This window comes from Accipiter gentilis, chromosome 25 (assembly GCF_929443795.1).
Source record: "Accipiter gentilis chromosome 25, bAccGen1.1, whole genome shotgun sequence".
Lineage (NCBI taxonomy): Eukaryota > Metazoa > Chordata > Aves > Accipitriformes > Accipitridae > Astur > Astur gentilis.
Genome location: NC_064904.1, coordinates 15,767,449 through 15,786,059, shown reverse-complemented (window position 1 = coordinate 15,786,059; position 18,611 = coordinate 15,767,449). Strand labels below are relative to the sequence as shown.

At 40.9% G+C, this 18,611-nt stretch overlaps 1 protein-coding gene across 2 annotated transcripts in view; it reads right to left on the bottom strand.

Moving 5' to 3' along the window:
* KCNH5 (potassium voltage-gated channel subfamily H member 5) overlaps positions 1-18,611 on the bottom strand; it is a 159,238-nt gene that overhangs the window by 50,870 nt on the left and 89,757 nt on the right. For both annotated transcript variants that reach the window (XM_049828989.1, XM_049828990.1), the window contains one exon: positions 899-1,098. In XM_049828989.1, the coding sequence (XP_049684946.1) occupies positions 899-1,098 (200 nt within the window). The remainder of the gene's footprint in view (positions 1-898; positions 1,099-18,611) is intronic.

Sequence of the window (18,611 nt, the reverse complement as noted above, 5' to 3'; positions counted from 1 at the left end):
GCTGATGTGTATCAGGTCCACAGAAGCCACAGGAGCATCGCCGATCTCCGTTGACCAAAAATCTAGACCTAAACCTGTTGTATCTTGCCTACATTCACGGTATTGCAGGTGGAAACCCTCCCATCTATCTTCATCTCTCTAAAATATCCAAGGCTAGACAGACTCGCTGCACATACCATGGAGAAAGAGAGGCCCTGAGCACAATTCACTTGGTCTGTCCTGGCACACGATGAATCACTCTCCAAAGACGACCTTCTGCTTTAATCAGCTTTTGAAGAAACCTAAATGACCAGTCCTTTCTGAGGGCTAAAGTCCTGTAGGACTTCTACCCTGCATGGCTGCCAGCAGTGCCGCATTTTCTGTATCTCCCTACCAAAGGCCTTAAGTTCTAGCCGACAGATTTTAGCTCAAGGAGATCAATCTCTACTGCCATTAAATCCTATACTAATTATGCTGATGGATATGTTGATGTCCTGGGCATCAGCAAAAGGTCCAAGCCAATCAAACTCATTTCACTGCAACTCACAGATGCCAATACTTTTCAGAATAATACTGATGTAGGTTAGACACCGAATTATGTTCTCGGACTAATTTGAAGACCAATTTCCCGTTGATTTCAATAGTGAAGTACATTAAAATTATTTAGAATTTAGGCAAAGTAAGACTGGAAAGCAGAAAACATTTACCATAATAAAAAAAAAAGGCATATTTCCAAAGCAGCAAAACAGTTCTTTTTTAAAACATCCAGCTTTTGATCCAAACACAAACATAATAATAGAGTAGCATGCAGTTAAGAATTTGTTAGTAAGTTATATGCTGTTATACAGTCCTGTTTCTAAGAAAGTACACAACAGACACAAGCTCTTGCTATCTAAATTGTTACCTCATGTACTCATACCTTCTCTGTGTCAATTCCTTTAGACATGGACCAGGTTGAGACAATATAATCCATGACTCTTTCACTAAGGCCTTTTGGGACTTGATATAATTTTAGGAAATCCCTCACATTGTTCAGCATCTCATGGTATCGGTTGGTGTTGGCATACATTTGCTGGAAAATGGTGGTGACGTTTCCAAAAATAGTTGCATAAAGAAGAGCTGGAAAAAACCAAAGGTAGTTAAAAATAAATATGTATGCTCCAGTAAATGCTACTCATAATCCAAGGATAACATCAAAGAATTTTATGTATGGTTACAAATTACTGCAAATACATAGCTGTAGACTGAAAATTTCTATTTATGCACACACTCTCGCACACATACATGTACAGAGTTATTTATTGAATTTACCCATACAGCTCATATAGCCACTCAGTATGCATTCATTTACAAAATCAGTCATACAGATAATGTCCACACATGGCATTATTTAAAAACAGCCAGTGCATTTTAACTCTATACCTTATACTAATCCAAACTAATTTTCAAATGTAGCTTCAGCCTGCCAGTAAACCTTGAAGGCACTATCCAAAGAATCTTGTGGATCTCCCGTAAGATCAGCTCAGCTAGCACATGCTATGAGTAGAGAATGGCCTCAGTCCCAAAGATGGAATAAAATGGAGAAGAAAGGAACCTGGGAAAACTGGCAAAGAGATATCTATACAAATGGGGTCCTGTGTCAACAGCCAAGTTGTGCACAAGAAAGATTCAGAGTGGCAATTCACAGACCAATTTCACAGCCAGCCCCAGCAGACAACTTGGGTATGTCACGTCAACTCTATAGATGCCAGTCACTAATGATTCCAAAGAAAGAAAAATTAGATGAGCAAACAACAGAAAGTGCCATTGCTGAGGGCATATGACTAGGGCAGGAGGAGGACATGGTAGAGTAGGAAGCACTACCTCAAGCCCACTCCTGCAGTTACCTTCTTTTCTGGTTTGATTCTCCCCTTTCCATACATGCCACCATTACTGTCAAGCTCAGCCAGCTGAGTTGTGCAACACCAAAGAACGATGTGCCATATTCAAGAAAATCACGTTTTAAGTAAGCCTTTCCACCTGAAAAGGCGTCAACCTCTGTATACTATTGCAAGTGTGATGCAGTGAACACTATTTGATGGAGAACAGTTAATTTCTGAAGCCTAAATTCTGCAAAGCGTTTTAAGAAAAAACTTAAATGCACACCTTTACTAGTGCTGTCTTGAATAGTGGTGGATCGAAAGACGTTCTTGAAGTCAAGCAAGTTTAAGGTGCCTTATTGAGTCACAATGTAATTACCCTTGCAAGCAAGCCCAAAATGACATTCTTCCATTAGGCATTACAGATTTTGCAGAAAAGAGAATTATTCTGATATCTCATAACACCAATGTGCGGCATTACTTCTGCTCTTGACATTATCAAATACGCAGAAATGTGCCTGTCATTTTTAATAATCTTTGCTTGGAGGTACTTTATAGCAGAATGCAGCTATGCATTTCCATATTGCTTTTTTGAAAAACAACTGCAGCCTACAAATGGCAAGAAATAACCTACTGTGAAAAGAAAAAATGTCTTCCATCTCTCAGTGCATAATGTCTTCCCTCTACGCAACACATTTTTACCTCATTCCAGAAAACTCCCTTTGTTTCATACTAATTGACTATTGTTCATCACCCCTATTTGAGAGGTGGCATTTTTAAGGAAACATGGTGCTTTCCTAAAACCTGTCTAACAGAAAAATTGTACTTCCATTTCTCACAGTGCTTTTTACTATGTCCATGTAAAAATTAGATGCTGAAGTTCATCAGAAATACAACGCTCATTGTTTTATCAAAGCCTTGGTTTTTTTCATCTCAACACACAAGATCATATCAAACAAGGTCACACAATGTGTAGCAAAGATGAGCATGAGGTTTCAGTTTTAGAAAACACAGCAGATTAATACTCTGTGTGATGTCCAGAAATAAATCTCTTTGCAAGGGTAGGGTTTTTCCCTTGCTTTACTGATTGTTGCATCATACCTGCTAGCTACTGAAAGGTTTTCTCTACCTCTGTATCCATTCAGATATATATCAACACTCAGAGTATAAGACTATGTCGATTGTAAAAAAGTCTAGTTGGATGAATGCCACCTGACTTTTTTCTTTCTTCTTTTTTTTCCAGCTTTCTCCACTCTTTTGGACTTTTGTAGGACAAACTTGATGAAGTGTCACTTCTTCTAAGCACAACATCCCTCATCCTTCTGAAGAACAGTTGCTGATTTATCATGAACTCAGCTTATCAGATATGTGAGTGCACAATATCTCGTCTTGCCCTCTGGTGTTAGATGCATCTGCAAATTACTGTGACTATAAATGTAAAAAGAAGCCATAACTGTCCCCAAAATGCTGCCTTTCTGCATGAATAAAATTTATGCAAGCCTGTAACTCCAGCTAGACTGCATATGCAATTACAATGCATATAACCCAACTGGCCATGCAAACCTACACAGAAGACAGGCTGATTGAAAATGTGACACAGTGCCCTGTAAGGTTGGGGAAAAAGAGATTCAACTCTTGACACCTGCCAGGTTGGAAACAGCTAAGAATGCCATGGTGAAAACAGCTTGTCTGAAGCAACTGGCACATATTACCTTCTCTGCAAAAAAAATGACTTTGGCAGAGACAATCTGTAGAAAACATACAGCCAGAAGAGAAACTCTAGTTCTGTGTCTTCTAATATAGGAGTACTTAAACTAATATAATTGTACTTAAAAAGAGTATGGTCAAGAAATGAAGGATAGAATAAATCCTTGGATCAAGCCTGCAAAATCGCTGGAAGCATTCATTACCCAGCAGTACCTCACTAAGCCAGAATTCATGAACCTACACACTGCAGAGTCCGCACAGACAAAACCAGCATTATCCCTCTGTTGGAAATCAAAGCCTTCCTTTGCCTCCTATTGGAAATGGTAAAGACACATGGTTGAGTTCATCTAAATATTCCACTTCTCTTACAGGTTACTGCATGGGGGGCCTTTGGCAAACATTTAAAGGGAACCCACTTAGATCTTCACAGCTTTGAAGCTGTGCCTCAGACTCTCCTCACTCGTGGTGCTTCCCTACGCCAGCGCCGGTAGCTGCTGGGACTGGTTTGCCGGGGAAAGCACATTTTTCATAATTTGGCATGGAAAATCCACCCCTCTCTGTAAATCAGCTCCCCACCCCTGTTCTCTATATGATACCTAGAAAAGGGGATCATTTGAAAAAAAGCTAATATTTATTGTTTCGCAGGTCTTGGTATGCAACAAAACAAGGAAGTAATAAATACATAAATAAAATAATTCGCATTGCATTTGTTACACCTGTTGTGACGCTCCTCTAGAGGGAAAGGGTCCTCTGCTTTGGAGGGTCTAATGGGAAGAGGTTAGTCTGCCTTAAAAATACAAGTTACCTGCCTTTGCTCCTCCCCACCCAACTTTAGGCTGGAGTGATTGCATTAGCTGCAAATACAACAGAGAGGGGACAGAACAGAGAGGTGAGCTGGATCAGCTCCTTCGTAGGCAGAGATGTCTGAGCTTGGGGAGCCGGCCACCTCCAGAGCACGGTGTATCCCCTACGCACAGATGCACACGTGCAGGCACGTGCACGCCCTGGCGAGCATCTAACGCTGCTGTTGCGTTTATCAGCCTTTGAAGGTTTAAGGCTCTCCATCAATAACCCTTAGGGCCTGTAATTAGGGAACGAAGATGTCTCAGAGCATCCCTATTTAATGAGCAAACGGTGAAATGCCAAGAGTGAACCTTACCCCTCACCTTTTTAAAAACATAGGCAGAGGAGCGCTACCAAGGGCATTTCACTTTTGCTGTGTTTTAATTATTTTTGGCAGGCAGAACTGGCAGTAAAGATCATTTGCAAAAGGTTCTGAAGGAAATAAAAGACTGTGCCTCTCTTGACAGTATGAAGATTTAAACAAGTTCTAAAGAAATTTCCACAGTGTATGTATACATATACTTCAATAGTTTTAATTTAGTCTCTCTGTTTACAAGAAACAGGAGAGATGATGCTGCAGAGGTTGAAGGTGAAATGACGTAATTTCTTGAATAACTAGTTAGGTCAAACTGCATTTATTCACCTTCTCTTTAATGACTTGCATTCCTCCAGACATTTCCTGTTACGTTCCTACAATCATGCAACGCTGATTTACTTAATTGTCCTATGTGTGTAAATCTGGTACAGTCTTTACTAGATTTCATAGAGATCAATTTGATATAATGATGCAGAAATATTTTTTCTCAGTCCTAAAGGCGAGGTAGGTGGTTCAACTGTTATTTTAATTTCTATTTTTACTCTTCAGTGTTGAAAAATATTCCCTAAATTATATGCAAGCACCTAAGTGCTACATATTTTTATATATAAAATACGTGTTACTGTATTTGTACATACATAAACCATTTCTGAATGATTTAGCAACAGTGTTACATAAATCTTTTTGCCTGTTTAAAAGCAAGGAACTTTCTAAAGAAAAATGATTCAGAGTTACGTAAATTATTCCAAAGCATTTCAGAGCTCTTACTATCCTGACTGTACGCTAAGTATATCCAGAAAGGAACATCTGCCTTTAGGAACTGAAGGCTTGATTGAGAGATCTAATTTTCCTTATGGTCTGCTCTATGCTAGAGTATTATTAGTCTAAGCATATACAATATGCCTCTAAACTGTAATTGTAAAGAAGAAGATAAGCAAGGTGAGTGTTGGTATCTGCTCCTAAGTAAGAAGTGATAGGATGAGAGGAAATGGCCTCATGTTGTGCCAGGGGAGGTTTAGATTAAATATTAGGAAAAATTTCTTCACCAAAAGGGTTGTCAAGCCTTGGAACAGGCTGTCCAGGGAAGTGGTGGAGTCACCATGCCTGGAGGTATTTAAAAGATGTGCAGATGTGGCACTGACATGGTTTAGTGGTGGACTTGGCAGTGCTAGTTTAATGGTTGGACTCGATGAACTTAAAAGTCTTTTCCAACCTAAACGATTCTGTGATTCTATGATTCTATGAGGCCTTGATCCTGGAAAAATATAGGTATTCATTTTTGCATGCTTAGGCTAGCTGCAACTTCTTCAATGAATTTTTGGAATTAGGTATTCCTGCAAGATTATTAGATTAATATTATTAAAGCTGTATCATTCAGGAGAGATTTGATACAAATTCCAATATATAGATACCAGATATAATTAGATAATAAGCCCAATACCCAAATATCTGATTTACTAATTTAAAAGCTGAGCAGTTTTCTGTTATTTCTTTCCACCTCACCTTAATACATCATATTGCAAAACTTTTGCAGGCCCTATTCGGTGCGTCGCCTGGCAGCACAGTGCAGTGTCCACCTCTTAAGTTCAACAGCCTCACTAAGAGGCAGCAGCAGCAATAGGCTGCTGCTGTGACAATAAACAGCTTTCTTCAAATCCACCAACACCATTCAACAAAGCCTATTACTTGGAAGAAAATAATCCTTCTAAGTCCCCTCCCTTATCACTGTTTTATAGCACTTTTTTGATGCCGCCCACCTCTACCCTGCAGTGACACTCCTGCCTGCCAGCTCTGCTAGTGAAAGCACCAACACAACCTTGTGGTTTTACAGGTCTTCAAAAGGCCAATTTTGATTTTGAATCGTTGGCCCAAATAAATATTGTGCTCTTAAAATACACTCCCCCATTCCAGTAATGCTGGCACCAGTTTTACATCAGTGTTCAATCAGTGTCCTAAATACAATTACTCCCCATTTACAGGGAGGCGATACCAACACCAGAGCAATACTAGCTTTCAAATTTTACTTCCAAAAGTACCCAAAGTAAAAAAAAATATCTTTCCTCCAATTACCCCCGCAGGCATACCACTGTACTATCCCACATAATCCAATATATTTATCCTCCCATAAGCCCCACCAATGCAGTGTTAGACCCCCTTTGCAGAGGAGAAGCTAATGGGAAAAGCTCTGGATTCAGCAGTGAACTTCAGCTCTGAACTTCTCGCCAAAATCATCTGACTGCTGAAATTAGGGGGGGGTTGAATGCAATTGTGTCTAGGTGAATGCACACCATGGCCAGTCTGTTCCATCATCACCATATCCTATACGCTTTACACACAGTGCCTGCACCCAGAGGTATGTCCCATTTTGCCAACGCAGGGAGGTGGTGGCCATCCACATTCCTATATCCCATGCTGCAGTCACAGCAGATGCACGGCTCCGCTGACATTCACCCCTGTTTTCCTGACCCAACACCTTCTTGATAATATAGTAATGCAAACTCTAAATTAAGAGGGTCATGATATGTTGCAGTTTAACCCCAACCAGCAACTAAGCACCGTGCAGCTGCTCGCTCACTCCTCTCCCTACCCCCATGGGATGGGGAGGAGAATCGGGAAAAAAAGTAAAACTCGTGGGTTGAGATAAGAACAGTTTAATAATTGATATAAAATAAAGTAATAATAGTAGTAGTAATGAAAAGGGAAATAACAAAAAGAGAGAGAAATAAAACCCAGGAGAGACAAGGGATGCACAATGCAATTGCTCACTGCCCGCTGCCCAGCTAGTCCCCGAGCAGCGATCGGCCCCTCTCCGCCAACTCCCCCCAGTTTATATACTGAGCACGACGTCCCTATGGTATGGAATATGCCTTTGACTAGTTCAGGTCAGCTGTCCTGGCCATGCTGCCTCCCAGGTTCTTGTGCACCTCCTCGCTGGCACAGCGCGGGAAACTGAAAAGTCCTTGACTTAGGATAAGCACAACTAAAACATCAGTGTGTTACCAACATTATTCTCATACTAAATCCAAAACATAGCGCAGTACCAGCTACTAGGAAGAAAATTAACTCTTTCCCAGCTGAAACCAGGACATGATAATAAAGATAGGTCTGTAAAATCCCTGTTAACATTGATGAGATTTTTTTTTAATGAGAACTAAATTATTATGTAATTAAGAGGATCATCAGTAGTAAACTATAGGAGCTCACACTTGCTGTTCTTCCCTTTATAGGGGACACTGCACAGAAGAGTGGAACAGCTGTTTTGGAGGTAGTTAGGCATTTTGCATACTTTATGCATAAATTCTTATAAAAATAAGGCCTTTCAACTACACTTGTACACTCACTAATTTTTAAATGGCGAAACTGGGGGCTTTTTTTTTTCATGAGAGCACTTAGCTAACAGAAAATATTTACTTTAAAGCTCCAATGCCTCTCCACCATGCAAATATGATGAGCTGACTAGCTACATTTTTGTGCACAGTTGCAATCCAAGACTGGCTGAATTGGTATTGCAAAACACAGTCTTAAATTAAGGCTACCGTTGTCCGTAGCTATCAGTGCGTTTGGCTTCTAGCCCTGAAGGAGCAATGGACATGAGCTGAAGTTGGACATGAGTTGAAGGTTACTCAGCAGCATAGACAACAAAATGACGCATTGCCCCCCCCGAGGATGAGTGGCCAAGGGCTGCCTGGGTCTGACGATGTAGATGTTCAGCAGCTTGAAATCACAGTTCACACACAACGTCTTCCCTGCTCAACATCCCCTATCACAGCCACCCCATGTTACTAGATTACTTTGTTCTTTCACTCTAAGAAACGGTGCTAGCCATCAGAAATACAGCCCTGTAGATGTTCAGTGGTTTCCTCTTGGCATTTGGATGCAATTTACTGCATTTTCTTTCAACCGGAAAGCGTAACGTGTCTTGGGTTGGCTAGGGTCTGCTTCTCCCTCATCATATTATTCAAGGGTGTTAAGCATCATATGGGAAGGCGCAGGCTGAAAAATGGCTGCAATTACACCACAACAGGCAGCAGGGCAAATAGCATTACCCTGTGTTAGCATTACCCTGAGGCAAAACCTCACTTTGCCTGAAAAATGCATATCTTGTAGTGAAGTTATTTCCTTAACTCTGGAAACTTTTTCCCTAAGAGCTCTGGAGTAAGAGGCTGAGAGTTAGGGCTTTTTCTACATATTTCATGCACAGTAGAAGTTGGGTCTAGTGGGTCAACAGCTTTTGGTGGTGACAATCGGTGGAGGAATAATGTAAGTTTCCATTTATAAGAACGGAATGGCATAAACACAGAGAATAATTAACTAGTGAAATGAGCTAAACCATTTCTTATACTAACGCTTCAGCATTCCTGTTTCTTCAGAAATCCATCACCTCCTTACCAATGGGCACATCCAGCATTTTGCATGCTGCATAAAGTCCTGTGCAATGGTAAATGTTAATTACAAGGCAATCACTTCTCTGAAGGAATTACAGTGGATGCAAAAGGAAAGTGGAGAGGCAGAAGATGGCCGGAATTCATGAGAATTATGTTCAACATGAATGCCAGCAGCCCCATGCCTCTAGCACTTTGCTCCATCCCTTATTTATTGTTTTATCCATTTTGAATATTATCTTTAACATTGCCTCATTTCCATGCAAATCTCTCCAGTATTTCAAAGAAAGCTGAACTGTGTCTGTCAAATAATCATCCACCCATCACATAAATCTTTCTCTTTCCTTTCTCCACCAGTCTTTACTGTTATTCCTGCCCAACGCTGACACCTGTGGATCAAAACCATCCCATGTGCCTTCCTCACTGTGGCTCGCCATGTCAAAACTGTCACCAGTAACAAGCACAGGACACAAAGGGTTGCCAGCACTATTGAATGGAAGCACAGGAACCAAAGGGCTCATCTCCAGAAAAAAAGTTCTCTGAGCAAAGTTGGCAGCTGTCAGTATTACCGGGTGAAACGACAGCTTGTTGCTAGATTTGAGCTGCAAGGTTTTTTTCTGTTGTTGATTTTTTTTTTTTCTTTAATATTTTTGAGGGAATCTTTTAGTGGGACACCAGTTCTTGTCACATTAAGATGAACCCAGGATAGCAATGTTGCTGGAGGCTGGATGCTAAAACATCACTTGCACACTGAGGAACACCACCTAAATTGCCCGTCTTGTTAAAATATAATAGGAAACTTGTAAACACAGCTTCAAAGTACTGGACTGTACTGGAAGATGTTTCTAGTTCTCTGCTCCTAGGTTTTTTTTTCTGTGTATGCCAATGTAAAAGATTGTACTGTATAAATCTACATGTTGGTGTGTTTTAGGTACTCACAGATATACATATATATACATGTACGTACACACAGATACACCTGTATGTAAGTGTAAAGGTAAACATACCATATGAATGGGTTCAGACTTTCTGCAGCTGCTAATTTTCCCTTCACTCTTCTAATTTGCTCATTCTTTTTACTTCTTTCAAATCTAATTTTGTTTATGTGTTTAATTAAATATTCAATTTTATCTCAGCACAATTAACAAGAATGGATTTGGGAAAATTAGACAAATGATTCCAGCTATAAAACACAAGGTACGCATAGCCTTGACAGGTGTCGTAGACACACCTGTTAGTATAATAGTGCCTGCTTATACAATATCTGCCTGAAAATATGAATGAGAGAGAGCGCAGGTAAAGCAATGCTGCTTCTATTCAGTAGTTCCTTCTTTCTGTATTTTAATCATCAGCCTGAACTCTGGGTGAGGATAGATTTTTTTTAATATGTAATTATAGGGTATTTTTAGGAACAAACTGAACAAAATAAAGTACTTAACTGTTAATATTAAAAGCCTCAAATTTGGAGATGATGTTTGCATCCTATTATTTTCAGAATAATTCTGCTTTGTAAAATGAACACAAAACTGGCTTAACTGAACTGAACAATAATGTTTCTTACTTATTGAGGTCATCTACAGAAGCACCTTCCCTCTAATACTCAGTCCTGCAAATTCAGCATCTCTGGACAGAGCCAAACAAAATTTTGTATCCAGATTTTCTGTGATGGTGACAGTCTATCTCAAATTAAATTTGCCTTCCCTGAAGTGTTTGCACTAAAACCAAGGGAAAAAAGAATAAAGTTCCACGAAAAGTTGAAACAATTCACCTCCAGGTTTTATAAAGATAAAATATTTCATAGCAAAACATTTTTCCTCCAGTCTTTTATTTTAAACCTTTGAAACCTGAACAGTGGAAGAAAATCCTATTTTGATGCAAAAAAAATGTCTTAACAGCCTAAGAAAAATGGAACATTCATTATCTTCACACACACACCCAATTTATATTATAATGGAATATTTTCCACAAAACATGGACCTGTTGGAGCGAGTCCAGAGGAGGGCCACAGAGATCATGAGAGAGCTGGAGCATGTTCCCTATGAGGACAGGCTGAGAGAGTTGGGGTTGTTCAGCCTGGAGAAGAGAAGGCTCCGGGGAGACCTTACAGCAGCCTGCCAGTACCTAAAGGGGGCCGACAGGAAAGATGGGGAGGGACTTTTTACAAGGGCATGGAGTGATAGGACAAGGGGTAACAGTTTTAAACTGAAAGACGGTAGATTTAGACGAGATGTAAGGAAGAAGTTCTTCACTGTGAGGGTGGTGAGGCACTGGACCAGGTTGCTCAGGGAGGTTGTGGGTGCCCCATCCCTGGCAGTGTCCAAGGCCAGGTTGGATGGGGCTTGGAGCAACCTGGGCTAGTGGAAGGTGTCCCTGCCCATGGCAGAGGCATTTGGAACTAGATGATCCTTAAGGTCCCTTCCAACCCAAACCATTCTGTGATTTTATGAAAACCAAAAAATGAGTTCCTAGCGCACTGCTAGCAATCAGGGCCAATGCAAACCCCTTTTTGCCCGATTTATTAGCACCAGGTTTCCATTTTATCAGAGCATTTGTGCACACGATTGGTGTGAAGCCTGCTCCCCATTCCCACTGAAGGCAATGCTTGAAAAGACTGCTGCTCAGGGCTGGACCTCAGCACCTCTCATGTTTTGCTGAAATGATGCTGGTTCTGCCTAAAAAATTTCACACTAATACTTTCAGGCTTTCAAGGTGAATTAACTTTACTCTGCTTTGATTATCCACTTTGGGAACCTGTCCTTCATCGCAGTATTGATTTAGCTGTGGCAGATGCTGAGCTGTCACTGAGCCTGACAGCTTCTTCAGAGCTTCCTCGGTGGTTGTCTTGTAAAACAGTCAATAGCCAAGTGAAACCAAACTGCAAAAATGAGCACATTTCCCACTTTTATATTCTATGAAATCATGTGTGCTACTCTGTACTGCATCCTTCTGGGAGGAGGGGGGAGGAAGAAAGTTGGCCTCTTAATTTAGCTTTCAGCATTATCAATTAACCCTTTATGTAGTCAAAGTACATCCACCTCCCCAGCCCTGACACACCAGTGGGACCATGTGTCCCATGAGCCTTCAGACACAGGTCTGTGGCTTTGCTGTCACTCACCACCGCTACGAAGCCACTTCTCACCAGTGGAGAAGGGTCTTTGGGGAAGATATTAGCGTGAATGTGCTTAGAGAGAGGGTTTCATCCCCTACACAACGTCAATTTGAATCCCAATATATTTGAGTAGTTTTTATGGCACGTGAGAGAACATCTATGGTTCTAGGAAGATGCTCTCTACTTTCACTTTTGCAAGTGCCACAAACTGTTCTGCTGAAGAGCAATGCCATGGCAAAATGGCAGGCACCACCTTAAATATATTTTTGCATTTTCTCTCAGAGGATCACAAAGTCAGACAGTAATACATATGTAGAGCTGGACATCAGCACTCCAAATGTTACAAACAGGTCTGTTTTCAGATGAAACAAGAGCTGTCTAAACACTATATCAAGCACATTAGCTCTACCTCTTTCCACCAGTCCCACAGTTCTGAACCGCTCCCTTCTCCATAATACCAAGAATAAAAACATCACTGGAAATATTACTAGCCATCTATGCTGTCCTGGTAGAAGGCATTTGAGAATATTCAACAGAACGACAAAAGATTGCATACACTGGCAAACTAAAACAAATAAACAAAGTCTGGCATTTCATTTCAGCCTCCGTGCATGTGTTGCTGAACTCTCCGTGACTATGTGAGACTGGAGAAGTGTCTTTATTTCCTGGCAGCAGGTCCTGGAGCTCTCCTCCTCCCTGTCCAGCTCCTTCTGATCAGCACTTGTTTCTATCTGATTACCTCTCTGTTTTCTTGCTCGCTATTCCAGGAAGGAGATGCTGGAATTAGATTTGCTGCATTTCCATTCCTACATTAACACTAATTTCTCTGAAGTCAATGAAATTACACTGACGTCTGGAGAGTATCTGAGGAGAATAATTGAGTGTATTTTATCACTTTCCTTTGACTTTTTTGTGGTTGTTTCGTAGCATTTTTAAATGTCCTGTTTCACTAAAATCCACTTATTCTGCTCTTGGATGCTGCAGTGAAGTTATTCTCTTCGGGACGATGGTGTTCTTGCTGTAAAGCTCCAGATGCCGTCTGGAAGATGCCTGGGATACGTATGGCCCACAGAGATGTGTACAGCGACAGAAGTGACATGCAGCATCACACCAACTGCCCATCTAACCCAAAATCCTGCCTCTGTCTGCAGCCCCTTCTGCATACTTATGGTAAGAGTACAAGAACGAAGGTGCACAGGGCATCTCTGCCCTGAGCTACTCCTTCCAAATTTCCATGAACCCGGAGCCCAGGGACTTTCTAAACTGCCAACTGCATCCAGACCATGGTATGTATTAGCCACCGACCAGCCACCTCCACCAAGAATATCTAATTCCTTTCCACAAATCCATTTCTGCTTTTCCTAACCAAAACATTATGTGACAAGGTATTTTGTCATCCTATTCTGCAAGTCTGGCTGCCCCAGCCTTTACACTGGCTACTCCCAGCTCCCTTTCTGAGAAAGTGAGTAATTGCTCTTCTTCACCCCCTGCGCACCACTCCTGATTTTTGTAAGCCGTCCTCCACTGCGTTTTCTCAGTTGTGAAGAGCCCTCATCTATTTGATCTCTCCTTCTGAGAAAGTCATTCCATGCTTCATTCTTGTCACCTTTTAGACGCCCTTTTTAATCTTACAAAGTCTTGTTGTAGAACAGTGCAGTGTGGTGCAACGATGTTCATTTCAATTACTTGTCTAGAAATCCTATTTGCCTGGTTTTTTGACCGGTACTGAATATTGCACTGGTATTTTCAAGGAGCTATCTGCAGTGAGTGTCAGATGTCTTTCCTGAGTGGTAACTGCTAATTTAGAAACCATTATTGTATAGGTATAGCTAGCTATTTTTTGCCTAAGTGTATTAATTTGCATGCGCTGACACTGAATTTCATCTGTCCTTTACACAATCGCTTCTGTGGTGGGATTGCTATATCAAACCAGAAACCCTAATTTCAGTATTAAGCTGAAAAAAGACCTGCAGCACAAGGGAGAAAAGCTGCACTTAGACGCAACTATGAGGTAAAGAGTAAAAAAAGTCTGGGCAAAATTAAATTGTTTCTTAAATTTTTTTTAGGTTTATGCTAGTATCATGGCTTAGGTCCCAATAATTGGGAAGATTTTATCATCTTTCTACTACAAGCAGGACCGACTATTTCCCAGAGCAGGGCGAATGCAAGCAAAGCTGTTCTTTCTTGGACTTTATCCAAGAGTGACTAAGCCAACCCCAAAAGTCCAGTGAAAATAAATGAGAGATTTGACAGAATAAAAATGTCAAGATGTGACCCAACACTTACAACAGTTATGGGATGTCTCCTGAACATTAACCCTTTAGCAGCAAGAGTAAGCATTAATTTCTAAAATACATGTTTAACCCTCCAGTTCGGCAGTCCCAGTGTCACACCACTGCATGTGCCATTAATGACGTTGAACAGCTATCATCTTTATTCAAGTAATAGTCAGAGCAGCTACGAGTGCAATAGGTTAATTTAAGTGACCCTGACACCTTTGATGTTCTTGTTCGTATGGTGATAGCTGAAGAATTCTTGAAGGGTCTCTCCCCCACTTATTTTGCCAATACATGAAACATCCCCAGCTGCTTGTCAGCTGTTATGAGGCACTAATAGTTGGGAATATATGCCATTAATTCCCTTTATTAGGGGCAATGACATCTGAAATTATACACAGAATAGGGATTGTACATGGAATGGGGAGTATTTTCAGGTTTTTTTGGTCCCTCTGCATTAATGACCTAAACCAGCTAGCGCTACTAATACCTGCAGGTATCATTCACATTCAGTTGTTCCTACCACTGACTACTTTCTGAGTAAGAAACTGTTGTAAGCCTTGCAAGATAAAGTCTTCAAACCCAGCAAAAATTAAATTCAACAACCCATTTATTAGCACATCTTTTCAGGCCTTCCAGCCTGCTTGTTCCCAAGCCTCTGCAATATGGTACATTAATTTTATACTGAACTATTAATTGTAGTTGACTTTGCAAAGCTGTTTTCTTTACATTTTTTATTCAGTTCTGCAAACCCAATCCCAATGGAGTTCATTTTATTCCCCACAGTTTGTTTGATCAAATTGCAAATATTTCCTTTAATCTTTTTAGGCATTTGGATTTATTATCTATGGAGCAGAGCCTCTTCATCTCTTCTACTGATAGTTTGGGAGAAACAATCTTTCACATATTTCTCATTTTATGCAAGTGTTTGTTCTTGCAAGTACATATTAGTAAGCATAACATTAAAACACATTTACCTAACCTAAATAAAAACACTTTGAACCAAATTTGCAAGCTAACCTGCTTTGGTTCTTAATGATATTAATCGGAACTCATTTTTCCCAGAGGTTGTGATCCATAATTCATTGAGGTCAATGGAATGTAGCTGCTGATGTTAGTGAGTTTTAGGGTCAGCAGTAAACAGGTATGTTTATCTTTTCCTTTGAGAATCTGCATGGGAAATTTCCCAAAGGCAGGGCAAAAGGCCTTTGGGAAACTATTTTAATTTTCTTCATTTCTATTCATAGTAAGAATTAGTAATAATAATAATTAATGAAAACAACAACAATATCACAGCCACTCCATATTTGACATTTATACACACATTTTACAAAGAAAGATAAATTCAATTTTGTTCCGTACCTGTAATTCACTTCAATTGTCCCTGTTCTAGTTTTCATTAGAAAATTCAGAATGACATATTTTATTAAATTGAGACATTTACTGTTTTTAAAAATTATTATTCCCCATTTTATTATTTAGCTGCTTTTTTTCCTAGTGAAATAGGGTAAAGTTTAGCAAAAAAATGAGAGAAAGTAACACCTGTGGATTTTCTTAATCTGAATTTGTAGTTGTAGAAGATCTTCTAAAGTTAAAGTAGAAACCCAATGTCTTATTTTGTTACTGTATGTTCTACTTTTTCGACCATCAAAGTGAAAAAATTAAAAAAAAAAAAAATTTCCTCTCATTTTTTAAGACCTTTCCAGCAGAAAACAAAGGGAAGGATTTTTCTCCAGTTTCTTTCTAGTGTAAAAAAATCTGGAAAACATAGCAAGAGAGAACTTTTCTGTTATCTTGAAAACAGGGTCATATTAGTTGGGAAGTAAAAAAAATAATCTTGTGTATATTAATTCCTTTTTTCAAAATATGTCATTTTCAATAAAAATATTTTCAACAAAACTAAGGGTTTGCCTAAATACTTTCCAGATTATCTGAATAAGTTTCTACCACAAGTTTTTTTCACTATCTCATTAATTCCCTCCATCGCTTCCTCCCCTCCATGTCTCCTTTCAGCCTCTGCTGAAGTCTTCCAGAAGTGATACAGCATATTTTTTATTTTGTTTAGAGGCTTAGCTGCCTCCCACCTGGTATCTCTCTAAGCTGTTTTTCTTCATTTCACTCAATGTCATTCCTAATTATTTAACCTAATTGATAAGATGCCTCCTCTGGGTAGAGCTGGTTGCCATGACACTGTAAGAAATTACTCCATATTTCTCCATCCCTGGATCTTTCTGAAGAATTTATACAGAACATCTTGCTTTCACCAACTCCCCAGCTTCGCACACATCCATAAAAAATAATTAATGATCGAACCCTTGCAGCCAGGTTTTATCAGAATAATAGGGCTAAAAATGTTTTTTTCATGAAGTTTTCTCCTTCTGCTAATACCGGCCAAGATCCCACAGCTTCAGCGCTCTGCCGTAGCCCTGCACACCTTTGTCACGCAAAGCGCCGTTAGTCCAGCTGCCAAATGGCAAACTCTCATCACAGGGGACTTGTTTTACTGAAGTAACATAATTAACAGCCTCGTCAGCTTCTGCCCTGTTGGTCCTACTGGAGTTACTAGGGATACCGAAGACTCAGGGCTGCTTAAGGATGAAGCTCTGCCTGGTTTCTCTGATCTGCCTACCGCACGGAGCTCCACAGCTTGGCTTTGGTCTAAGACGTGGGACGCACGGCATCACCCACAGAGTACCTAGGACAACTCGCACGCTCCCCCCGTCTGCATGTGTCTCCTCAAATCCAGACAAAACAGAGGCAGAGAACGCACCTTTCTGCATCTGCCACCACCTTCCGCGTGCCACCACCATCACGTGGCCGGGGGACGGGCTGCTCCCATGGCACGACAGCTACGACTGCCCAAATGCTGGCCCCAGCTCATGCCCTATCGATGTCTACGCCTGCGCTAGAACGTAGGAGTCTGGGCACTGCAAGGCAGAGGCACTCTTCCTCCACCAGTTTCCAGACAGCAAAGCACAAGGAATCAATGCAACAGCAATGATTAACCGAATCGACAACTTCGTCCCTAATGCTGTGTTTTGAAGGCAGGTGGGAAGGACAGATGTTTCCAGGTGTCTTTCTAGTATCGTTGTGACCCTGTGTACACCTCCTCCTTCAAAACATAAGGGACAACACAGAAGGTGGTATTTACTTGAAAATTTAACAGCTAAAGGGAAAGGTGCAACAGGCTGCTCAGAGGCAGGACCACCGTGACAGTGGAGGGCTTCCAATAGACTGGCGAGGCAAAGGGTCTTAGAAGTAAAGGCAAATAGGCTATGCTTCGTGTGACAAACCAAATGCACCCAGTGGACAGCAACGAGCCGGGAGGTGGCACAGGCACAGCATCATCAGCATAATGCAGCTCATACAGGTATGACTTTGGTGGGAGCCAAGCTGGGTTACAGCTGAGTGCTTTTGCAAAGCCCCCCCCTCCCAACTTCTCATCAATAAAAAGTGGTGTACTGTCAACAACATGGAGGAAAGAAGACACAGCTTACAGTAAGTTGGTGTCTAAGAAGCTGGAACCTAACCCTGAAGTTTCAGGCAACCTTCTAATTACAGTAATATGATTTGAGACAGTGAATTTCAGAACAGATGTTAATGGCTTGAGATGTTTTAAGGGCCCTGTAATTCTCCGAGAGCTTTACACTTGCAGAAGAAGAAGCACATTGAGGGAGCCTCGTGCAAAGAGCAGGGACACAGGATGGAGCTCCAGGGGAAGCTGAGACCCCTCCCAGGAAAGCGGTCCTTGCTAGAAGTCCCCACTCACCTTTGGCAACCCCAACCCCTCCTGCCCGGCCACTAAGTCACCCCAAACCCCAATCCCAATCTCCTCACAATCTCCCCTCCTCATGGCCCAGACCTTTCCAACCAGGACATTGGTTTGAAAACATGAAATTAAGCCGAAGCATGTTAAGTGTACACCAAGCAGCATTAACAGCTCAATCTCTACAGTCCATTTTGGACTGGTTTTAGACAGTGATCACACTGTTTAGTGCAGTACTCTGGGCAATTACGTACAATTTAGAGGACCACAGTTCGTACCTAAGGCAGTCTGAAATACACAGCATGGACAATCCTCACGGTGTATTTGTCCTTGTGAAAGTTGCTGGAGAAACAGAATATTAGCTATATCCATTA